Below are 26014 nucleotides of genomic sequence, written 5' to 3' on the forward strand. Positions count from 1 at the left end.
TGTGCATGAACTATTGATTAATCTCTACTAAATGGACAATCAATTTTTACAACTCATCTAAAAGTATAAAACATCAAGATTTTTACACAATTACACAATATAGAATTAAATGCTTTACCATTTATATCTACATTAATAATATTTTGATTTATTAAAAAAATGGTAAAAAGTAATTAAAATTAGAAGACTGATGAGAAGAAATAGGAGTGATAATCGTTAAAAAAGAATTTAACGATTGATAGCCTCCTTAAATTTTTATTTAGGTTGACTTTGTAGAATGATATTTATTGTGATTTTGTGTAATCACATTATTTCAATAAACACTTGCGAACCGACTTGAACCGACTCGCCATCCTGAGTCCTGACTTCTCCAAGATTTTTATCATTGTTTGTTCCTCCACATTTGGTCGGAGTTTTAAGAAAATCATTTATGAGAATTTTAAGGACGATAAGTTTTTCGATCAATTTGACTTATTGGTTTGTACTTTGTATCCTTTAGTTTAATATTACTTGAGATTTTGAGTTTCCATGGCAAGTGAAGAATTAATTATATAGGTTTTCTTGTGGTGCTATTTTCCATAAATGTTTAGGATTTTAGTATATTGTCACTGGATATTATTTTGGTTGAGATTCAATTGTTCTGAAGTGGTTTTATATTAATACTCTTTACTAATCAAGGGAAAAATCGTGTATTTGGGTACTCAGATCTATTGGAAGAAAGGCTTTTCAACAACCCAATCCACCATTAACGACGTATACGAGAAAGAATGTCGAGCGATACTGAGGAGCTGGACGAGGACGAGCTTCTCCAAATGGCGCTGAAAGAGCAATCTCAGCGAGATCTCAATTTCCAGAGACCATCCTCCGGCAACAACCGCAAGCCCGTCGCCAACTTCATTCAGCAACCGCCTCAGCCTCACCCGAAGAAAGTCTCCGCCCCCCAGATACCCAAGCCCGGCGGAGGAGCAAAGGCGAGACGTATGGTAGACGAAGACGATGATTCTGAGGTCGAAATGCTCAGCATTTCCAGCGGCGATGATGAATCCACCGACAGAGATCATCTCCGACCTGGTGCTATGGGCTCCAGGTCTCGACCTGGGGCTGGCAGAGCTTCTGGGAAGGATGACGATGGCGGCTGGGATGGAGATGAGCCCGATCGTTGGAAGCGCGTTGACGAGGCTGAGATTACTCGGAGGGTTCGAGAAATGCGAGAGACAAGAACAGCACCAGTAGCTCAAAAATTCGAGAAGAAAGTATCAGCAGTGGGGAAAAAGGGATTTAATACTTTACAATCTTTCCCTCGTGGTATGGAATGTGTTGATCCACTTGGGTTGGGTATAATAGACAACAAGTCACTTAGGTTGATAACTGAGACATCAGAAAGTTCTCCATCTAAGCATGAAAAAGATCATCTAGATCACGTCCTTCGTGAGAAGTTGTTGTATTATTCTGAGAAATTTGATGCAAAGTTGTTTCTGTCTCGGATACACCAAGGTACTAGTGCAGCAGACCTAGAGGGTGGTGCCCTTGCTTTGAAGAGTGATCTTAAAGGACGTACTCAGCAAAGGAAAAAGTTGGTTAAAGACAACTTTGATTGTTTTGTCTCGTGCAAAACCACAATTGATGATATTGAGTCAAAATTGAGACGGATTGAAGAAGACCCAGAAGGATCAGGGACTTCAAATTTGTTTAATTGTATTGAAGGAGTGAGTTCATTGGCCAATCGAGCTTTTCAGCCTTTGTTTGAGAGGCAGGCTCAAGCTGAGAAAATCAGGTCAGTTCAAGGAATGTTGCAGAGGTTCCGGACATTATTCAATCTGCCAAGTACCATACGTGGGAGCATTAGTAAGGGAGAATATGACTTAGCAGTGAGGGAATACAAGAAGGCGAAATCCATTGCTCTGCCATCTCATGTTGGAATACTCAAACGTGTTCTTGAAGAGGTTGAGAAAGTGATGCATGAATTCAAAGGCATGTTGTATAAGTCTATGGAAGATCCACAGATAGACTTAACAAATCTTGAAAACACTGTGAGGTTGTTGATAGAGCTGGAACCTGATTCAGACCCCGTCTGGCACTACTTAAATATACAGAATCAAAGAATTCGTGGTTTGCTAGAGAAGTGCACCTTGGATCATGAAAGTAGATTGGAAAATTTGCACAATGAGATAAGGGAAAAAGCCCTATCTGATGCAAAATGGAAGCAGATTCAGCAAGACCCAAATCAATCTACAGATATCAACAATTCATTGGACGATCACCTTCCATTAGACTATCAGCCAGTGGACTCGACATGCGAAGAAGTTGATGCACTCAGAGGGAGGTATATTCGAATATTAACTGCTGTACTTATTCATCATATACCAGCCTTTTGGAAAATAGCACTTTCTGTTTTCAGTGGAAAATTTGCTAAGGTTTCTTCGGAATCAAATGCTAATACTTCTGCAAATAAAGTTGAGGATAAGATTGGGGATGGGAAGTACTCATCGCATTCTCTTGATGAAGTTGCTGGAATGATTCGCAGTACTATTTCTGCTTATGAGGCGAAAGTCCACAGCACATTTCATGATCTAGAAGAATCAAATATTCTTCGTTCGTTTATGAGTGGTGCTATAAAGGAAATTACTAAAGCCTGCCAAGCTTTTGAAGTGAAGGAGTCAGCTCCCCTAGTTGCTGTTACTGCACTACAGACGCTTCGATCAGAGATAACACAGATTTACATTTTAAGGCTTTGCTCATGGATGCGTGTATCAACTGAGGAGATTTCAAAAGAAGAAACATGGGTTCCGGTATCAATTATTGAGAGGAATAAATCCCCTTACACAATATCCTTTCTGCCTCTAGCTTTCCGTTCTGTTATGGCCTCAGCAATGGATCAGATCAGTTTGATGGTTCAGTCTCTTAGGAATGAAGCCACAAAATCTGAAGATATGTTTGCTCAGTTTCAAGATACCCAGGAATCTGTTAGACTTGCATTTTTGAACTGTTACCTGGATTTTGCTGCTCATCTGGAGCGTATTGGGAATGAGCTTTCACAAAATAAAACAAGCAAAGATGTTTCACATTTTGACAATGGATATTCGCATGAATCAGAAGACAAGTCATTGGCTGATCCACATCAAAGACTCTTAGTGGTTTTAAGTAATATTGGCTATTGCAAAGATGAACTTTCATTTGAGCTGTACAACAAATACAAACACATCTGGCTGCAGTCCAGGGAAAAGGAAGAAGAGGAAAATGACCTACAAGATCTAGTGATGTCTTTTTCTGGAGTTGAAGAGAAAGTCCTTGAGCAATATACTTTTGCTAAGGTGAACTCGATCAGATCTGCCGCAGCAAACTATTTGCTGGATTCTGGGGTTCAGTGGGGTGCTGCACCTGCAATAAAAGGTGTCCGTGATGCAGCTGTCGAGTTACTGCACACTTTAGTAGCTGTTCATGCAGAGGTTTTTTCTCGTGCTAAACCCCTTTTAGATAAGACACTAGGCATTCTTGTGGAAGGTCTGATTGATACTTTTCTCAGTCTTTTCCATGAAAACAAGGACAAACATCTTAGGTTGCTTGACGTGAATGGTTTTTGCCAGCTTATGCTTGAGCTTGAATATTTCGAGAATATATTGAACCCTTATTTTACCTCTGATGCGAGAGAGTCTTTGAAGTCCTTACAAGGTGTGATTTTGGAGAAAGCCGCGGAGAGTGCAACTGAGGCTGTGGAGAATCCAGGGCATCACCGACGGTCTACCCGTGGAAGTGAAGATGCACTTGCAGATGATAGACAGCAAGGAATGAGTGTATCACCAGATGATCTAATTGCTCTTGCTCAGCAGTATAGTTCCGAGTTGCTTCAGTCAGAATTGGAAAGGACTCGCATCAATACAGCATGCTTTGCCGATTCAATCCCTATGGACTTGGTACCAGAACCTGTTAAATCTGCTTATGTTTCCTTCAGGGGTCCAATGGACTCACCCAGCAGAAACTTTAGAGGAACTTATGCAGCTGGATCCCCAAGCTTTTCCCGCCAAAGACGTCGTTGATTTTTTTTTTGTTAGTGTATATTCAAAATGTCGTATTATTGATTTAAGTTACTGATCTGCATTATTGATTTCAGTTACTGATTTGCATTGTTGGGTTGTTTGGATTCAAATAAATAGACCAGAAAAGTGAGGTTCTGATATTTGAATGGGCTATATATACTTATAGACTATATACTGAGATATATGTTTACACATATTACTGATTTTGATTTATATACATAATATATAATGATTTATAGATATAAATACTAATTTTGAACACGATATATACTGAAATTGAATACAACACCGAAAATCAGTTTGTGTTCTTCATTGCTGTTATCTATGGGACTATAGGTGTCTCTAGGTCTTGACTTTGCTTTGTGATATTCTGGTTAGTTTTGTTTTGTCTTAAATTTTTAGTTAATAGATAGAAGAGCATGCTCTGTTGCAAGTGCTGGCTTGATAATTCAAATGATTGTCCTGATCAAATATGATAAATAATTGAGGCAGTGCATAACCTTACCTAGGAATATACAAACCATGATTAAATACAGAATGACGATTCTTTACATGAGGCGGCAATGATGCTGAGTTGCATATGCATAGCATTGCACAATAAATGGTAAGAAACTGGACTATTGCTCATATGAGCTGCATGAAACACATCGAAATGAACAATTGAATGGTAGAGGAAGCTATTGCAGAAAGTACATATAAAGAACAATTTCCGTTTCCCGTGATCTTTCCAGAAAGTTCATTTCCAATTAGTTAAAAACTTTACAAATAAAAAATGGGGAAAAAAATACCAGCTTCTGTTGAGCTTCCCCGTTAGATAAAATAATGAAATTTCTCTTCGAAGTCTTTTATCTAATTCAATGCTTTGACAGCACAGAACGAAGAACACCTAATTGCTAATTGTTTTAAGAAAATGGAGGTAAGCACATTTGGAAACCAATTCTTTTGCATGCAGTCTTCGCACATGGTATAAGCTAAGCCAAAAGATAATGAATCATGATCTGATTAATTTTTTTATGTTGGGTTTAAATCCCTTGGAATGTAAAGCAAAATAACTCCTTTATATCCATTTCCATGTACCCAGGTAAGCAAAACCCTTTGATCACCAAATTATAGGTAACCTCGTCTGGTGTAATGCCAATATTTGGCATCAAGCTGCTCATCACTCTGCTGGCTTCCCATGCTCTTCTCTTATCAACGAGACACTGAATTCTAACATTAAACGTTGCAATATTGGGCAAACACCTCCTTAGCACCATAAGGTTCCACAAACCATTGCCAATCTCGTACCTATTCTATTGTACTTGTAAAAAGCTGACATCAATGTTGTATATGTGATGACATCCGGCTATATCCCGACCTTTCCCATCTCCACCAAAATACACATCTCGCAATAAGCTTTAATAACAATGTTTATCGAAACGCATATCATAAAAAGTATCAATTGCACATTTGGTCATTCCATTTCCAGTCTTACCATACAATGAACCCTTCAAGCCGGCTCTGCGGAAGAGTCTTCTGATACTTTATTCAACAAATGAATGGATTAATTAGAGTTGCCATAGAGTTTCCCCAAGATATTGCATCCAAGGAAGGAACCATCTCACTTCCTTCCAATCCATCACTGATGGAGGTGGAGCATAAGTATAATAAAGAAGGGACATGTACTATCATGTTCTCTGTCTGTGTGTTGCTTTTGGGTTACTGATCATCGAAGAAGTCAGTTGTCTGGAACAATGTAAAACTCACTGTGTTGGGTCAATAATTCTGGTCTTAAGCTACGCTGAGGACTTTTCATTTGTTTGACAAAGAATTTGAAACTATTGTTGCATCATCACATTCTTCTAATGGTCTTCAATGATTATTTTGATCGTATATATTATTCGGTTTGCCGTTTGTTTATTTTATAGAAATGAAGTTGATCTGAATGATACAATAAATCGTAAATAAATTAAAAAACGACTACAAATAGAAAAGCGACAAATTGTCGAAAACGGCAATAACCTAGAAAAACGACAAAACAAGCGAGAAACAACAATAAACCGAAAACCAAATGTAAACTGAAAAACTACAAATAAGTTGAGAAAATGACAATGAGCTACTAAAAGACAATAACTTGAAAACGACAGTAAATATAGAAAACAACACGAACTAATGGTAAAATTTAATTGACAGTAATGGCAAAAACAACATCAAATGGTGGAGACGACAACACCTGGACAAAACAACGAAATGTGAAATTTTTGCTGGTTAATCGTTAATCTGATTTCAGTGAAATTTTGTTATAATTATTTGATTTTATGTAAAAAAAATTGGTCATAATTTTTAAATAGCTCGAGACCTGAAATATTGAAGTTGTAAGCTATGTCATTTATAATCAAACGTACTACTTGTCGTTTATCACAGAATGAAAAACCATATGAGCTCATAGAACCCTAAAAACTGCAACCCAAATTGCCATCTCACCAACTGTTCGTCGAAATTCCTCAAAGACAGAAACCCCATTTACAGGGTAGGATATGGGCAAGAGAGGAGGGGCCAGAAGGGTACCAAATTCGTCATTTGGATCCAACAATGCCATATCGCTCAGAGAAGAAACGACAGGAAAAAAGCAGCACCAGAAGAAAGGAGCGTCCTCCTCTTCCAACGTCAAGCATATATTGAAGGTTGAGCACATAGAGAAGCTTGCGGTATTGGCTGGTGAGGAGGCTTCTGTGCCTTCTTTGGCTGCGTTCTTCGGCCAAAGATTGGCTTCCGTTGGGGAGTCTTTGGGTGTTTCTCCTAACACTTCTCTGTTTTCTTGCCGGAGGTTAGTTTTGAGTTTGAGTTTTATTTTGAATAATAGGAGTTTAAACTCTATGAAGATTTTAAAGATTGATACATTGTGTCCCTTGTTAACTATATATCACCATAGTTTTTTCATTTTATTTTATTTTTATGATAATTTAGTCTGCATAAACAACCTGTTGCTTTGAATTCAAGTGTTGTTTAATCATGATAAATGAGCTGAAGGTGAATATTTCATTCATTTTGTTAGGAGTATCCTAGTAGTGTTTACTGCATTCATTTTGTTAGGAGTATCTTAGTAGTGTTTACTGCATTGTGACATTAACAATTAAAATCTAAATAGGGCTAGATGAAGATATCTCTTAAAACCTGTCCACTCCACATGAAATAGTTAAAAAGGATATCTGCACATGTTACAAGATCAAATCAATTTATGAGTAAATTGCTGGCAAATTTTATTCATCTTCTTGTCAAGGAATTCACTCATGATTAGTTGGTTTAGTTTGAACTTTTTGTTTAAAGATTCTAGATGAACTAAACAACATTTTGGTTTGCAGATGTGAAACAATTCTTCAGCCTGGCTTCAACTGCACAATTAGAATTGAGAAAAATAATGCAAAGGCACGGCGAAGAAGTAAGAACCATTTTACTTCCGCTAAGAATATCGTGGTTCATACTTGCCACTTCTGTTCATATAGGAATTTGATGGGAGGTACACCAAAAGGACATCTAAAACAAATTTGCCCATCTAAGATCAAAACCACTGAAAAAGCAAAATCCTCTAAATCGAATTCTCGTAAGCCTGCTAGCTTAGAGAAGGCTAGTGGAGCTAAAGATGAGGTTAGGAAATTGGGTGAGCCAGCTTTACTGCCATTACCGGCAACATCTGGAGAGTTTCCTATTACTGACAGTCCTGCAACACCTATGGTGAAAACTGTGACTACTCTGTTGGAAGCAAATAAGAGAAAGAGGAACAGATCAACGAATAAGAAACTATCTGAATCTGAAAGTAGTTCTAACCCTACTAATGCAGAAAAATCAATCAGATTATCGAGCAAACGAAGGAAAAAAGCATGGACTACTTTAAAGGAATTTGCTGATAGCAAAGATCAGAGTAAGAAGAACGAAGACATAGCTAATTTGCCAATTCCTTTCTTTTTGTAATTGTGACTTTGAGGATAGAAGATTTGAAATTCTTCTGAATTTTGTAGACTACATTTTGATGAGATTTTTTAATTTATGGTTTAGATAGAATGAGAATGAGTCACTAAAGTTGTACATAAGTTTTAGATGATTGCGTTTTGTAAATTCTACATTACTGACCATTCAAGAAAAATAGATTTAATATCAAGAATGAAGTTGTGTCTTTGTTATCTTGGCTGAACGATTGTCATTGAATTGTCCCATTTTCAGCTAGTTTCTTAGATCATTTTGTTGAGTGAACAATATATGGCAAGAATGTTGAGTAAATTGTAAATTGAGAAGTATATGGCAAGAATAAAATAAGAAAATACGGAGAAAAAAAAAACTCTAAATTTAAAGTATTGGTTATTTGCAAAAATAGTTGTTTGCAATAAATAAGTAAAAGAAACAAATAAGAAAGTAGCTCATTTTCAATCTAATGATAAGTCAAAAAATGAAAATGTAATTGCATTAGTTCATAAGTTTTAATTTTGAAATTTATGACACGATGACATGGCATTTCGTGTATATATCCTAACATTATTCATGAATTATACAGGATAAATACGTTTCTATATTCTAATGAGGGATGTAGCAAATAATAGAACGAATAATATCTTTTCCGCAAGGTTGTAATTGCAGACATTAATGCTAATCTCCAAGTAAAGGAAGAAATCAATAAATGAAATAAACTTGCATAACCTTAATTTAATCCATGCAAGGTTAAAATGAGACAGAATTGGCCTGAACCTGTTGGCCAAATTCACGTACATACAAGTAAGATAAGATCGGAGATTTTTTCTTAATCAATTAGAAATGAATAAGAAAGAAATGTGTGACAATCCACATCCAGCTTAGTTTTGAGGGAACTAATATTGGAGTAGAGAAGCCACTTTCTTGCACTAATATTGGATATAATGGATTTGTTTTTGACATTTCAAATAGTTGTTTTTCTTTTGACTTTTGATCATCCATTCTGCAGTAAGCAATAACCATGGTAATAACAGTTACTATTTCTATAAAGCTATTTCCTCGTACAAAATATATAGTTAACATTTTACTTTATTTTTCATGGACATGATTTAATTTTTTATGGACATGATTTAATGTTTGGTTGTAACGTCCCTAATGTAGGATACGTCTGCCACATACTCGTAATTCTAGAGTTTACGAGTATGTAAGACACTTGACTAAATGAATTTAAATAAAATGATACAAAGAAATACAGAAAAATTTAAAACTTTTATATTTAATGTAGCCATATGAAAACTCTAAACCATTATTGCATTGCTACTGAGTCCGTGCTCCACAAGTTGCTCAACAGCTAAAGTCACACCTGGAAAAAGGTTGGAAAATAACATAATGAGCTAACGCTCAGTAAGCAAATCCCATGCATACACATACACATGAATGTCGTGAGTTTGTAGTGCACATATACTAATATGCTGACTTATATACTTATGCATTTCATTTATTGTTCATGCACTTTCAAACTTTACTTTTATGATCTTTCTTTTACTTTCACATTTTTATGGGCCCGATTTCACTTGTGCACACTGTTTGATTCAGCCAATGCCTGCAGGGCTTGTTACACATATCATATAGAATCTCATGGGTTCTCCTCCGGCTAACCATCATCTCAGCTAGGCTCATCATAGCACTCATTTCATCGTTGTCATAGCTGTCATACTTATTAAACATATGGAGGAGAAAGACGGGAACATGGCAAGCATGTCTGAATGGTCAACTCTGACCTAGCCCATACTAGTGGGCAGCCACTATTAGTCTTATAGACCTCCGTCTTCTTTGCTGAACTTACTTAATTGCTTCATCAAAACAGTGACACCCTTTTTAAACATATTATTATCACTTTGCTTAAGTCTTGTGTCATTAAAATGTTTAATTTTACATAAGACTTTTCAAGGCATTTCATAACTTTTCTCATATTCATATGCATGGTCATATATCACATAATAATGTATCACATAACTGTACATGCCATGCATACATGCTGATGCTGAAATGCCAATGTTCATGTTCATGATTCATGTTGATGGTATTCAATCAAGGCATTGTATCACATCTCATATAACTCAAAACATCTTTAGTCATAATACATGAAGCTTTTGGTTGGTGGCGTTGTTATACCTTAACGTAGAGCTATGGCTCAGGTCTAAGGTTTCCAGCCTAAAAACTTAAACGCTTCATATATCATAACATATAACAAAATCATGAACATAACAGTAATCCACATATTCATCAACATAAGAACACATACTTGCACATAATTCACATCAATCTTAACCAAGTAAGACATCTTTCACATATCAAGAAATTCATCAATTTCATATCACACAACACTATCATGATATTCATATAACCATTCTTCACATACTTATCATATGCACCATCATCATCCCATACTTAACTCATCAGATATACACAATCAATGTAGTCATGCATCTTACACTTAAGCACAAAAGGTGAGATTCACTTACCTTAGGTCCTTAGCTTATTTTAAAAGTGCTCACCAATAGTCAATCAATCAAATCCATACAAATCCTATTCAAGGCACATCATTTATTAAATTCTATCAAAATCGTAAATATACACTATTGATAGTATATATTAACAATACCAGAAACTATATAAATGATAATAATAATTATTATCAACGTAATGCAAATAACTCTTCATATAAAACCATGCTTTAAACCTTGCTCATAAGATAATGTACTCTTATGATAATAATAACAAGAATAATAATTATCGTCTATAAATAAACTTACTTCAATATTAATAACAAAAATACTTCAATAACAATACATATATGAATGTATATATTCAAATAGTCATTTTATAAAAGAAATCATATTTTTAACATAAAGTTGTAATAATTGATATAATGATAATAAAATAATTATAAATATTTATATTATTATTAATTAGTCATAATATCAATTCCAGCGATATAATAAATATATTTTATCCAAAATTTACTGGTCTTACAAATATCAATAACTGTAAGAAACTAATACTGATATTATTTTGATATTCAAATATTACAAAATATTAATATATAAGAATAATTGTTAAATAATAGGTTTACTATAAATCACACTTTTCATATATATATATATATATATATATGAAACTATATTCTTGATTTACTTAACAAAATAATAACAATAATAATTAAAATTACTTAATTATAATAATTTACATATTAATATAAAATCAATTAAATATGTATTTTTATACTTTATTTAATATCTAATATTTTCTAGAAAATTGGACAGCACAACGGCTATAAAATGGACAAACCCAAAATCAAAACCTGTATCAGAAATATATATAATCCCAGACAGCGAGTATAATTACAGAAAAATATTTCATATATCAATAATATATAATTATATATTATAAATACACATAATAACAATTACTCTAATCAATCACAATTAAATCATAATATATAGGTCAAAGAAATTATACCACAATGATCGGGTTCCACAACAAGTCAAACGGTGATTTTCTGAAACTCAAAACGTACTTCGAAACTTCGAACACTAAGTTTCGACCGTCGGTCTACGGTGGATCGCGGTAGCTCGTGGTGGGCCCACCACCCAACTATGGTAGATATAGGAACAAGTTATTGGGTTTTGAAGCCCACAACACGAGGAACACGATGGTGGTGACGGATCGGCAAACGGATGCCCGAGGTGGCCGAATCGCAACTTTGAAGTCGCGGGCTGGGCCGAACTTAAATCGACCAGTTGAGGTGTTTAATCGGCGAGTGAGCTCTAGATTCCCGCGCGGGTCGATAGTTCAGAGGCCTCTGAATCCAACGGTCCGGCGCGTGGCTATAAACGGTGATCGCCGATGGACGTTCGGTGGTCGGACGGACACACGCACGCGAGAGAGAGAGAGAGAGAGAGAGAGAGAGAGAGAGAGAGAGAGAGAGAGAGAGATTTTCTGAGGAGAGAGAGAGGGGCTCGGGTAAAAAAATAAAGGCTGAAGCGTTTTCTTTTTCTTTTCTTTTTTTAAATTTATTTTTAAAATTACACTTGGACCCAAAATACTAAAATTCTTTTCAAATAAGCCCTTTAGCAAAACTTTCTTAATTTTATAAAAATCCCCAATTAAAATTATATGACATTTGGGTCCAATACTTGACTACTCAAGTTTCTCTCTCTTTAATCTCATTAAAAACATAAAATCATATTTTAAACACTATTTTTCCATTACTATTTCTTAAATTTGTAAACTTGTACATTTTATGTATTAAAACTCTGATTTATAATAAATAAATGTATTATGAAAATGTTGGATATTACATTGGTATTACGAGAAGTGTTAACAACAACCTCCTATTTCAACTTCTTAGTCAATCTCTGTCTCCGAACATATATGCCGGAGTATTTTCTTTCAAAATTTTTTTACGTTGGTGTTTATTGTAGTTACAATACATATCCTGCAAATTTTCGAGAAATTTTGAATAGTTTACAGTGTCGAAAATATGTTTGTATTTTTTGAACATACGTGGTAAACTGGAATATCAAAAAATATTTGGAATTATGTTTTCAGCACTGTAAATTATTCATAATTTTTCGAAAATTTGTAGAAAGATGTTGTAACTACAGCGAGCGACGGCCATGAAAAAAAACCAGTTCATACATTTCTTTCTCAGGTCCAACCCCTCATCTTTACCTGTCCATGCAAGTCCCCACATCTCTATTTTTGGGTACATATGCACATAAATTTTATATAAACATATTTATATAATGTATTCATTTTCATTATAATATATTTTTGGGAAATTTTTAGTAAGGGTAGAAAAATTATAAGTTAAATTTTTTATATGACAGTATCCATTATAGCTTTAACAAATATTTATTCATTTTTCTATAAATTCTAAATAATTTACAATGTAGAAAACGAGAAATTCTGAATAATTTACTATGTGAAAAATATAATTCAAACAAAGAGTTACAAGTGTGTTTTTTTTTTTTATATGCATGCAACATACTATTTTAAACTATGTTTTTGACATCTTAAATTATTTAAAATATTTTAAAAATTTGTGAGATATTTATTATAATTACAATATAGACCTTAAAATAAAAGTGATGCCCTAATCTCCCATAATATTTATATATATTATTGTGCATGCAGCTAGAAGGAGGGCTTGTAGCTCCTGGTGGACCTAATCAATGGAAAGAAAAGCCTGAGTCTGATATCGTTTGTGAATGTTAGTGCACTCACTCTTGATGGCTAATGCTATGGGACTATTACAAATCGTGATAAAGGCTGGTGGGACGTTTTTTGAGCTCGCCATCCTAAATTAAAGGGCATTTTATTTTATAAATATCTATTTCAAATTTAACATTTTCTTCCTTATAGTTAATCTTTTGTTGTGTTCTTGTATAAGCTCCTAAATCTCAAAAAAAAAAAATTAATTTGACAAGGCTTTTACGACAGAAGGCCTTCCTATATTGTTCAAGAGTTGGTGTGAAAAACATATTCATGGTCAATCCCCCTTCTTGTCTTCACGGTTTATTTTTTTTCAATATTCATTGAAAATACTTATAGAGGTTACTTTAATGTTCATATCCAATAATGTAGGTTGGTTATTTATTCAGTGAAAAAAAACCAATTAAATATATGTAGTATTGGTCGATAGTCTCCATAACCAATTGTAAAGCTCTCTGAGTACTATATAATAATCCATGTGTTTGAATTTTATCCATATATAATGTACATTAAAGGGACACCGTCTAATTTCACAACTTGTCATAGCGGAAAAAGTACCTGAATTAACTGCCTACCCTGCAAAAGTCTCTCCTTGCCACCCAAAGGACCGCCCTATTCTCCTCTTCTCTCCCCCTCTCTCTCTCTCTCTCTCTGATTCTTCCTCGCAGCGTGGAGTCGCTATGGGGAAGTGGTCGACATCGCCGCCGGACATTGAAAAGGGTCATCAAAAGTCCCGGCCATCTCAATCATCGCGGCCACCACCTCCACCATCACAGTTTTGTCCACCAACACCTAAGCCATGGTTCTCTTGGCTGGTACCTCTCATACTTGTGGCCAACATTGCCATGTTTGTCTACAGCATGTACCTTAACAATTGCCCTTCAACAATTGATGGTGCCGCCGACCAATGTATTCTCTATCATTATTTGAAGAGGTTTTCTTTCCAACCCTTTAAAGAAAACCCTCTCCTTGGCCCTTCCACCACCACGTAGGAACTTTCACCTCTTCATTTTCTTCTTTTTCGTTTTCGTTTTGTTTTCTTAAGCCAAATGGGGTTTCTAATATTCGCAGGCTAAAACAACTAGGGGCCCTGGACCGGAACCTTGTCGTGGAACATCACCAAGCATGGCGCCTGTTGTCTTGTATGTGGCTTCATGCTGGTGTCGTCCATTTACTCACCAACATGTTGAGCCTCATCTTTATCGGAATCCGGCTTGAGCAGGAGTTTGGCTTTTGTAAGAACTCGAAACCATTTCTGGATTTGCCTGCCAACGTACTCTTTCATGAATTAGTATTTTCTTAATGTGTTCAATTTGGCTGGTGGCAGTGAGAATCGGAGTCTTGTATGTACTCTCTGGTTTTGGAGGAAGTTTATTGTCAAGTCTTAATCTCGATCCAGCTGATAGGCCAACCATATCAGTTGGCGCATCCGGTGCTCTTTTTGGATTGTTGGGAGCCATGCTCTCTGAGCTTCTCACTAATTGGACAATTTATGCAAACAAGGCAACTTTCTAACCTTCTTTCCAATTCTATAGTGCTCGTAATTCATTCGTGTTAGGATTTGTAATAGCTCAAACAATATGCAAATAAAATTTAATCCAGCACACAAACTCATAACTTAAACATGTTATTACAAGAATTTCAATATTAAACCCTAAGCCATATTTCTAATAACCTTTGTTGATTCAAAGAGATTAAGAAGATGAACAGTGCAGTGGAAGACTGACCTCAATCCATAGTTTGAATGCTTGAAGTAGGTGATGATCTTCTAACTCAATATGCACTCTCTTAGTCTCTCTCTAGATGGAGTGAATAGAAGAGAAAGAAGCTTATGAATTAGGGACGATAACCCTTTACTTATATAACTTCTAATTTGGCCCCTCATCATCACTTATGGTATCTACACATTAGACCCATGATATTTTAATACCCAATGACCCAATTACTTGAGTGGTCACTTTAAAATAATTCATTAACTAGACCTTAGAGAGGGAATGATTCAAAGTTCTAACTCCTTTTTTCAGTGTGCAGCCCTGTTGACTCTGGTGCTGATTATCATTCTCAATTTGGCCTTTGGATTTCTCCCTAACGTTGACAATTCAGCTCACATCGGAGGCTTCATCGCCGGTTTTCTCCTCGGCTTCATTCTTCTCATTCGCCCTCAGTTTGGATACGTTAGCCGTAAATACATTCCTGCAGGGTACAATCTCAACCGCAAACCAAGACACAAATGTTATCAATACATCTTGTGGATATCGGCTTTGCTAGCCTTACTTCTGGGGTGAGTTTTACTATACATTTTTGGTGAGAAAAAAATAAACAGCAGAAAATCACATTGACTAACAGTAATCCCTGGAACTTGCAGGTATGCATACGGCTTAATGAAGCTATATAGCGGCCGGCCAATGAAGAATACTGCTTTGTAGTTCAACAATAGAAACAGAGAAATACTTTGACTAATTTTGTTTCTCATGCTAATATATCATATATATATACATATATATAGAGAGAGATTTATAGTATTTCTACAGACACATTTTCTAATAAAAATATCATATTTATATCACTCGTTCCTTGTAAATTACTTTACAATCAATGTCCTTCTAAATTCAATCGTGTATTAGTTAATAAACACAGAAACTAACTTGCATAAATCCATGTTGTAAGCACTTGTTATGTTGCTATGGAATAAAAAGCTATAGTATTTAGTGCTATTCTTCTATGTAACTCATGAACTACATAGTTCATACAGAGCAAGATCTCTCTTTTAGGTACTTTTCCACATATAGGTTATACTGATGAAATAATCTATAGCTCACATGATTCTGAACGGCCGAAAATCGTGTAACGATTGTTTGCAACTCTGTCATACATAAAATCTCTCACGAACCTGCAACAATTCAAATTGAAAATTAGTTTCAAATTATGTCGAATTTCACAGTTTTCATTGTCTCGAAAAAAAGAAAAGAAAAGAAAAAAAACTTACAGTGGTACAAAGTGTAGGAAGAATGCTAGCTGAGGGAAAGGCAAGTTTATATATTCCATTATCTTTAAAACAGCTTCTGACTTAATATATGATCTGAAATAAAACAAAGAAAGTAATTCAATACTTTTATTATATTTTTCTACTTTAAAACATTGTACTAATGATCAAATGAACATGTCACTTCTTTTCATCTGTAACCAAATGATCATTCACTTAAAAACATTAACATGGGCACTGAATTTGGCATTAATAACACTTTAAGTTTTACCTATCTTTTTCAACAAGAACAACACTTGAAATATCATCTGGTGCTCTTCCTGACCTCCTAAGCAGATTCTTGCCAGCTTCACTTTGGAGAGCCTCAAATCTTATTCTCCTGCCATTAGCACATTCCCTTTAGTATAATAGGTAAAATAACAAATCAATTTGTTCATATGTGAGGTTCATTGAAAATTGAAGTTCAAATTCCAACAAATAAGTAATAAAAAGATTAGTAAATTCACCTATTTCGATCATTATCACGTACAAACTTTACACCTCCATTACATAAGTTACAAACACCTGTATAAGAACTTAAAATAAGAAATCACGTAGAATATGATATAATTCAGTAGAAGTTGTAATAGTACCGTCAAATAACATAATGGGCCGGGTATCTCTCTGGAAGAAGGCCGAAGTAGCTTGGACCCAGTCCACGTCATCATCGGCTCGGCTCGGGGATCGGGATCGGGATCGGGATTGGGTAGCAAACGCAGTGACCCTTTTGTTAACGTGCGCCGGTCCTGACGCGCCTAATCGTACACCCGCGCATGGAAACTGGAGCTGCATCGCCATTTGATCCACTCACTCAACACCGACAGTGGTCTGAAATTGTAATCTCCAAATGCTTCTTTTTAGTGGTGTACCAGTGTATTCGCTCACTCTCTTCGCCAAGTCAACGTGGCTGTCTGATAATTTTCCACGTGGCACTTAAATTGCCGTAATATTGTGTTGGTTTCTCGTTTGTAGCTAAATATCTTAAAACTCTATTTTATAAATTCTCTTCTTTATATAATTGAAACAATATTATTTCAGTCTTATAAGATTTTACTTAATATCAAATTTTATTTTTTATTTATAAAATTTTATTTTTTTTATACATGGGAATTTGAACCCTTCTACTTTTCATATACAAATTCATACATCTAATTACTTGAGCTAGCCTCAAGTGGACATTTTATAAATTTTAATAATAACTATTATTTTAGAATTCCTACCAATATTAAGTCTTATTTTTTGTTTATTATTTTAATAAGACTATTTCATCCTTGATTAAATTACTTCATATAATTAAAAATAGAGTGAGATAATGGCACCCTAATTTCCTCTTAATTGTTTAATTATTATTAAATATATAATTTAATAAATTAACATAAATATTCTTATCACATATTAAGAAATAAAAATTAATTATTTAATAACTTGGAAATATATAATTTACCACTCATCTATTATTAATTAATTTACTATTTTTAATTAATAAATATTTGTTTGATATTATCATTTTCATAAGTATAAAATTTAATATTACAATTTTACAAATGATTTCGATTCTAAAATATTTTTTTAATTTAAAATTATTTATATATTTTTATTTTGAGTTAAAAAATAAAATAAATTGTTATTTGCTTTTTTATATGATTATTACTTAAAAGATTGCTAATATATCCAAAAAATAGGAGAATGCATCCTAAGAGGCTAAGGAGAATGCATTCTAGGAGAACTAAGGGGAGGGGTCTTAGGAGACCCCAAGGAGGATGTGGTCCTAGGAGACCCCAAGGAGAAAGTGGTCCTAGGAGACCCCAAGGAGGATGTGGTCCTAGGAGACCCCAAGGGTATGTTTGAGGTAAGCCTCCCAAGGTTTCCTAAGTGTTGGCTCGAACGTGTCCAAGGTAAGTAGATAAGGAGGAGGAGTCCCATGCAAGCCAAGAATGGAGACTTAGATTTTGCCAAGGAGAGCCTACACAATGTCCGATCGGACATAGTTGGGAGATGCTAAAGGGGAGTGCCTCAGGCTTGTCCAAGGAGAGATGTCAAGGAGGATGCCTTGGACCACCTTGGTCCAAGGAGAAGGCAAGAGGAGGATGCCTCGGACCACCTTGGTCCGATGAGAAGGCCGCAAGGTCCGATCGGACCTTGATTGGAGAAGGTATGCTCGGACTTGTCCGAGGTGAGAAGCAAGGGTGTTGCCTCGGACCACCTTGGTCCGAGGAGAGCCAAGCTTGTATCACCTTGGTCCAAGGAAAGCTTGAAGGAGTAATCAATATGCATGTGAGACTACGTCAAAGTCCCCAGAGCGACTCTAGCAAGAATTGGTCTAGGCACCCGGGAATCTCTCATTCCTCACTCAAATTGAGGAATTAGTTGTATTTTAAATATTTCTTGTAATATAAATATAAGATGAATAATAAAATATCCCTATCTAAAGGGGATATCAGTTGAGTATCCCAGGCCTATAAATAGAGGGCTTATGGGATTAGAGAGGGGCTTCTTCTGCTTCTTCTTTCTAGAGAGAGAAAATTGGGTCTGTGTATTCTAGAGAGAGAAAGTGCTGATATGTAACGCCCTGGATAGCCAAGACCGTTACACTGTGTGTTTATAAGGTGCCAGACTTGCTAATCAAGTTATTTACGTAAAATCGTGTTACTGAATCAGTAGAGGAACTAAGGTTAAAAGTGTTTTGGTCTCAAAAGTTATATTTTCATTACTAAGCATTGTTTATCTACATGGGATCCCAAAAATGACAGTTTAAAAGCCCTTTACAAAAAGGTTACAAAGTTTAAACACACTGACTGGCCATACTAAGGCAAAAACGAGCAGTTAGGTAGTCCCTGTCCTGGTCCACTCCTCGATCGTGGTGATCGAGCAGCTAGCTATGTACATTTCACCTTGGAGCTCTCCACCTCGGGCTTGGTCCAACCTGCCCTTGCCTTAACCTGCACCACGTAGCACCCGTGAGCCAAGGCCCAGCAAGAAAGCATGATAACATAGTAAGATCAGCAACGCTTAACAAATATTTCACAATGCTCAACCGAGAATTCAACATTTCATACATTTATCCAATCAGCAATAACAGTTGTCATTCAGACAATCAATTAACTATATTCACAGCACAATATTCACGTTCATAACCAATAGATTGTCATACCCATCAAATAACATTCAGGGTTGGCGCCCTTAGTCGCACCCTCTATTTGGCACACTGTCTTCGGCTCAATAGAGCCGCCCCCAGTGTAATACTCACTGACTCTGGCCAGCTTAACCAAGCTCAGTGATAAACAAGCTGCCTCAGCTCCCAGTGGCTGAGCCGCGCCCCAGTGCGCAAATAATGATTCCGACACCCTTAGGCCAGTAATCGCATGTCCCATGGCGTAATAACACCATCTCACGACATGATAAACAAATATAGGGAGCTCTTAGTCCCATCGTGTCCACATGATTATTCATATTCACATAATAATGCATACAAACATAGGGAACACTTAGTCCCAACCTAACCACATACTCAGGTGCAGCTTTCTTACCTTTCAATTTACTGGTTCCCGATGCCACGTAGCCACAAGCACGGTCCTCTACCCCGAGCCTCTCCAAAGTCCTAATCACAACACAAACATAATATTCTTTGTCATTAACCAATCCAAGACTACCTTCCCGGTACCTAACCCACACTCTCGGAACCCCCAAAACCTTAGAACAACACCCCGGAGACATCCCCCGAACCCCCGGAGCAAAGGCCAAAAATTGCAAAATATAACACCCTGAAATTTGCCTTGTGCCGCGGCACCACTTTCTTGTGCCGCGGCACCCATCAATCAGAGACTCCAGGCCGCGGCACACAAAACCCGTGCCGCGGCACGCCTTCGCAGCCCAGAATTCTGGGTTTTTCCTTCGCATTTTCCCGAGCTCCAACCTCTCCAAATCACCCCAAACCACATCCTAAGTCCCAAAACCAACTCTAAACCCCTAACAAACCTCACAACAACCCAAAGACATCATACCCAAGCTCACTCACACCTTCAATCCTAAAAGTCACTCTTGAATTTCACACTTAACAACTCAAACCAGAAAATTAAGAACAGCTTGAACTCAAACACAAACCACACTCCAAACTCCCTATACCTTAACAGAAACAAGCCTAATAATCACACAGAAACCTTACCTTGAGTGGTGAGTCCAACCTCCAGCTCTAAACCTCCTTCCCCCTTGATTTCCCAATTCTGAGTTCATACAAAACCAGCCACCAATTTGTTTCAATTCATATTCATCTCTACAAATTCAGACTTGAAACTTAAACATATTATAGCCAAATCCTTACCTCTGAGTTTTCTTGGCCTAAGCTTGGTTGACAACCTCAATCACCCCCTTGATTCTCCTTCCAAGAGCTAGAGTTCAGCTTCTCTTTTCCTTCTTTCTTTTGTTCTACTTCTAGGTCTCCAATATTCAACATAAACCAACTCCCAAAGTGTTATACGTAAATGTTATTCCTTCAGCTCAAACTCATCTATTTACTACCAAATTACCATTTTAACCCTCCATTAATATCACTTACTAACTAAACCTCAAGGGCTTATTTGTCCTTTCCCTATCTTTACAATTCTACCACTTTCCCAATAAAACCTGTTACTCTCTATAGTTACTAACAGTTACGCAGGTTACCAAATCACCAGTTACCATTATCTAGTTTCCTAGGACCGTCTTGGCACGTGCATCACATTTGTATCACAGCACCCACACAGTACAATTCACATATCATAATTATCACATAATATAATTCACATATCATATAACATGCTTGAAATCATAGTCATCACACATAATTCTCATCATGCCCTCCCGGCACACTAATCAAGGCCCTTAAGCCTTATTAGTGAATTTGGGTCGTTACAACTATCCCCTCCTAATGAGAATTTCGTCCTCGAAATTTACCCGAGCAATTCAAGACACAAATTCCGCACAACTCATTCCAGCTATCCCGGTCATTCCTTGACCCTACCATTTCTGGTGTGTTACCTTAACTCAAGGTACAATCTTATTCCTCAAAACCTCAGTCTTTCAATTTCATGCTTAAACCGGTCACCCCACATGGAATATCTTCATTTTAATCTGTAGATCCTTATCAATTAACGCATGAGTTTCTCCAATCCATGTCCCTAACATGGAATACAAAATCCACTGCGTATAGCTAACGGTGCCCAAAGATGTAGTCAACTTAAAAACAACCTCACTGATCCCCTACCGGATCCAAACAGCCTTTATACCCTGGGGTCCATCTAGCTCTTCACCTCTCTATCTCTGGCGACATCCCACGAAAGCTACCATCTTCTACTCGAAACTCCATACTCCTGTTTCCCAATTCAATAAAGCTTTTCCATCTACTTTGAAAAGTGAGTTCATGCTCTAATCTTTTAATAATCTCAATGATCCCCTGAACTACCTTCAGATCCAAATACAACCTATCACTTATCTCATTCCAACGAAGGGACGAAATACAATCCTTCTTATATTCCATTTTATCAAGTGTTCTTCCAATAACCAAATAACTTCCTTTCTCTCTGATTTACCATCAGTCTGAAAATAATAAAACTCGTCAGATTCTGCTTATCTGTTCATTGCCTTTCTTAATCCTCCCAAGACCTGAGAGTATGATAAAGTCCTTGTTCAATGAAATTAACTCTGAATTCCATGGAGGCTTACCACCCACCTCGCTTAAAGTTCTGAGTACTGGTCAGCTGTATAAATTATTCTTACTGATAAAAGCAAGTTCTCCCCAAACGTTGATCCATGATGACCCCACCATCTTGGCAACCTCTCTGCAATACCTATCACCATATTTCCTTATTCCCATTATAACATACTCAAAGGTTGCGATGCCTATCACAAACTGCTATCGGAATAAGAATTTTGTTCCTCATTCATTATATTCTTCTCCATCTAGGCCTCCAATAAAAACCTTCAAATTATTGTACCTTTTTCCTAATGTCTGGATGAAAGGACCAAGAGATTAGTACGAGATTCATCCAGAATTTCTATGTAATTTCGGTGTCCATCAGAGTCCAAATTTGGTCCTTATATCACTATAAACTTACACATAACACTGTAGAATCCTTTGCTAATTCAATTAAGACTTGCCTTTAATTCCTTTCATTTGGGTTTTCCTTAACTGTCATTCTTGTTCCTGTATAAGATAATAATTCCAGGTATCCACTGGCTATTAAGCCTACTAGATACTCCACTCTAGTTCTAGTCGGATCCTCTAACCAACACCATGCATAGATCATCACTTCCTCCTGTCTTGAGGTATCATAGCAACACAACAATTGATTCTAATCTGTAAGAAGACGTGAATCTCACCAACTACCGGTACCATCATGCTTGCTTAGGGAAACTCTTACTTCCAAGGCATTCTTCAACCTTAACAAAGTTCCAACCAGAATACATCACCGTGCCGTCGATCAAGACAATTACAAGTCCAATTCAGATAATCTTTGAATACCCTTTTTACCTATTTCACAAAAACAGTTTGGCATTGACCAAACCCTCAACACATAACCTAGCATCCTCAGTTCCCTTATCCAACATGATAGCAACCTCCTACCTATCCTCTTCCCTGTTCTCCAACTGGTAATAACCAGGTCAAAGATCCCTAACTGCACCTGATCTCTAGCTGGTAATAACCAGATCAAAGATCCTTAACTATTTCTGATCTCTAGCTGGTAATAACCAGATCAAAGATCCTAACTATTTCTGATCTCTAGCTGGTAATAACCAGATCAAAGATCCTTCCTGAAGTATGTCATCCTACTCAACAATTAAGACCTTAACTCTCATCGTTTTGTTAAAACCATTCAATACAACATTTTAGATCTAATTCCATCCCTGACACCAGTCTTATCCCCAATCCATCTCTTTACGCAGACGAACTCCCTGACGAATTCTTTGGAAACTTATCTGGAAACCCATAAACCAACCCAGTCTGTCTTGTCCCACTGATACAACTCAAGTAGTGTCCATCACATCAACTAAGGCTCTAATCATTTCCCTTGCAGTAGACCTCACACTCCAGGTATAAACGCCAGCCACTACAAGGATTTCCCCTTTTTAAACTCAAGAGTTACCGCTCCTTTCTTACAACCCATCACCGTTCCCCCTACTTGACCGACTCTTCATGTTCAAAACCCTCACGTTGTAACTGTCTTCGAGAATACTTCAAGTAGTAGCTGATACATTCATCGGCCTTAGTGTGCTTCTGATCAACTCTTTCCGTACCTGATCTCCTCCCTTCCTGTACTTAACCTGGAATACCTTTGAAGAATGAAGTTACTACCCTCTGAAACCTTACCTCTGACCCTACTGCTTTAGTCGTGATATCATCAGTATAGTAGTCGTTCACATTCCACTTCTAACTGGGGAGTAATTCAACTCGTCATTAATGAATCCTGAATGCAAACCATCCATGTCATTTAAGTACAAACGACTAGAAATCCTTACTAGTAATGCATCACACCCCTCTCGGTACAAGTAATAATTTCCTAAGATGTCTCTTTCCTTGATCCTTATCTAGTAATAACCAGACCGATAATCAACTCCTAAAGACACCGTCCTGTCTTGTAACGAGGCATTTAAACTCTTCATCCCCAGTATCATCTCTCATTGCGTCCCTGATACCAACTTCTTCCATACCCAAATTCCAAACTGTGCCCGAAAGCTGCATTCTCATCTACTTTCCTACTGACTAGTCTAATTCCCATTCAGTCCAATCAATATACTTCAAGAAATACTCATGACTGTCCAAAGTTGTCCCTAATATAACATATTAACTTTCCTCAACATATACCCATCTGAATCCTTCCTAATAGACGCACAACACCAACTCCTTTCAGCTCTCTTCCCAACCAAAGCAAAGGCTATCCAATCCACTAGTCACTTCTGAGAAACTAACCTTGGGCTTTAAATGAATAAAGTATCCCAGTCCTCCCTGCCTCAATGGCCAACCTGTGCACTGAACCCCTTTCCTGTCCAACCCAGGAACTATAAAACCACCAAAGGTTCTCATTCTTCCGATCACTGAGTAGCCACACCTACTATATTTCGACGAACGAAAATATCATCATATGTATTCCCTTCACCATAGATAATGAGGCCCTCTCTCTCTACTGCCCAAGCACAGACAACCAACTCAGAGTTTAACTCACAAATGACTTATCATCCTCGGCTTCATCCATTTGTACCGTAATCCAAAGTGGACCGACCAACCCACCAAACTCAGCAATATGTATTATCGCTATCTTGCCACTTTTGACACCCTTTTACCACAATTTCCTAGTAAGGTTACTTATCCCAATTTATCCTTCTCATATCACTAAGAACGGGGTTAGCCACACCCATTCACTAATTGATTCCTGAACAAACCCAAACCTTCCTCGAAACTAGAGGATAAGACTTCCGTACAATAATTCTTGTCTGTTCCTCCTCAGTAACTTGCCTTTTTCATCCATCCAATAAATTCCATCAGACCTCACAGCCTGACTCATAAATCAACAAACACCTGCTGCGAATCTCAAGGGAAGGTGGAGGATTCCAACCCCTAACTGTCATCTTCTATTCCTACCAAAACCAAAACTGAATCCAATTGACCGTTCTCAATACATACACCCTGAATTAATCTGTCTTCACCGACTAAACTTCTCAGCCCTGACGTTTATACCCAAAACCAACTCAAGGGCAGATCCAAACAATCATAACAACCAAACACACATAAAACATATTAAACACCAATATTATGCATAAATTATCAAATCTCTTTATCACTAGATGCGTTCATACCTTTTATGCCCTCCATGCCAACAAACGGGTATATCATATAAGTTCAATTTAACATATAATAACCTGCAATCCCTATATCGCCATTATCCATGTATTCAACCACATGCAAGAGCAATACTAATCAACATGCCTAAATAGCACCACACAGCAGTCAAGGGCCAGGCCCCATCAGTATCTCATGCTCCTTATTCATCAAACAGATATCAACAATCATATCTCACTCAAATCATTTAAGCACATCATCATGCACACACAATTACCAAACCCTGAGTTGAGCTTGTCTCCCGCGGCGAATGTACATATCCAGCTAGTCTTCAGGACCCATAAACCTAGGACGCTCTGATACCAAGTTGTAACGCCCTGGATAGCCAAGACCGTTACACTGTGTGTTTATAAGGTGCCAGACTTGCTAATCAAGTTATTTACGTAAAATCGTGTTACTGAATCAGTAGAGGAACTAAGGTTAAAAGTGTTTTGGTCTCAAAAGTTATATTTTCATTACTAAGCATTGTTTATCTACATGGGATCCCAAAAATGACAGTTTAAAAGCCCTTTACAAAAAGGTTACAAAGTTTAAACACACTGACTGGCCATACTAAGGCAAAAACGAGCAGTTAGGTAGTCCCTGTCCTGGTCCACTCCTCGATCGTGGTGATCGAGCAGCTAGCTATGTACATTTCACCTTGGAGCTCTCCACCTCGGGCTTGGTCCAACCTGCCCTTGCCTTAACCTGCACCACGTAGCACCCGTGAGCCAAGGCCCAGCAAGAAAGCATGATAACATAGTAAGATCAGCAACGCTTAACAAATATTTCACAATGCTCAACCGAGAATTCAACATTTCATACATTTATCCAATCAGCAATAACAGTTGTCATTCAGACAATCAATTAACTATATTCACAGCACAATAT

General features: G+C 36.9%; 4 protein-coding genes across 4 annotated transcripts; 3 read left to right on the forward strand and 1 right to left on the reverse strand.

The window, feature by feature from the left end:
• Positions 1 to 296: 296 nt before the first annotated feature.
• Positions 297 to 4174, forward strand: LOC133796371 (exocyst complex component SEC5A-like). The gene is made up of 2 exons (XM_062233855.1): positions 297 to 477; positions 706 to 4174. The coding sequence occupies exon 2, from the start codon at positions 768 to 770 to the stop codon at positions 4032 to 4034; it is 3267 nt and encodes a 1088-aa protein (XP_062089839.1). The 5' UTR covers positions 297 to 477; positions 706 to 767; the 3' UTR covers positions 4035 to 4174.
• Positions 4175 to 6273: 2099 nt separating this feature from the next.
• LOC133793582 (uncharacterized) lies at positions 6274 to 8234 on the forward strand. The gene is made up of 2 exons (XM_062230898.1): positions 6274 to 6840; positions 7376 to 8234. The coding sequence occupies exons 1-2, from the start codon at positions 6551 to 6553 to the stop codon at positions 7980 to 7982; spliced, it is 897 nt and encodes a 298-aa protein (XP_062086882.1). The 5' UTR covers positions 6274 to 6550; the 3' UTR covers positions 7983 to 8234.
• A 5366-nt stretch (positions 8235 to 13600) lies between these two features.
• Positions 13601 to 15725, forward strand: LOC133796373 (RHOMBOID-like protein 5). The gene is made up of 5 exons (XM_062233857.1): positions 13601 to 14241; positions 14325 to 14488; positions 14581 to 14756; positions 15278 to 15534; positions 15619 to 15725. Exons 1-5 carry the CDS (start codon positions 13934 to 13936, stop codon positions 15677 to 15679), a joined length of 966 nt encoding a protein of 321 aa, XP_062089841.1. The 5' UTR covers positions 13601 to 13933; the 3' UTR covers positions 15680 to 15725.
• A 64-nt stretch (positions 15726 to 15789) lies between these two features.
• On the reverse strand, positions 15790 to 17126 carry LOC133796372 (DCC family protein At1g52590, chloroplastic). Its single transcript, XM_062233856.1, has 5 exons — positions 16869 to 17126; positions 16743 to 16800; positions 16508 to 16615; positions 16240 to 16332; positions 15790 to 16143 (listed from the first exon to the last, which is right to left on the reverse strand). The coding sequence occupies exons 1-5, from the start codon at positions 17071 to 17073 to the stop codon at positions 16062 to 16064; spliced, it is 546 nt and encodes a 181-aa protein (XP_062089840.1). The 5' UTR covers positions 17074 to 17126; the 3' UTR covers positions 15790 to 16061.
• Between the last annotated feature and the right edge of the window lie 8888 nt (positions 17127 to 26014).

Source organism: Humulus lupulus, chromosome 8 (genome assembly GCF_963169125.1).
Source record: "Humulus lupulus chromosome 8, drHumLupu1.1, whole genome shotgun sequence".
In the NCBI taxonomy this organism is placed as follows: domain Eukaryota; kingdom Viridiplantae; phylum Streptophyta; class Magnoliopsida; order Rosales; family Cannabaceae; genus Humulus; species Humulus lupulus.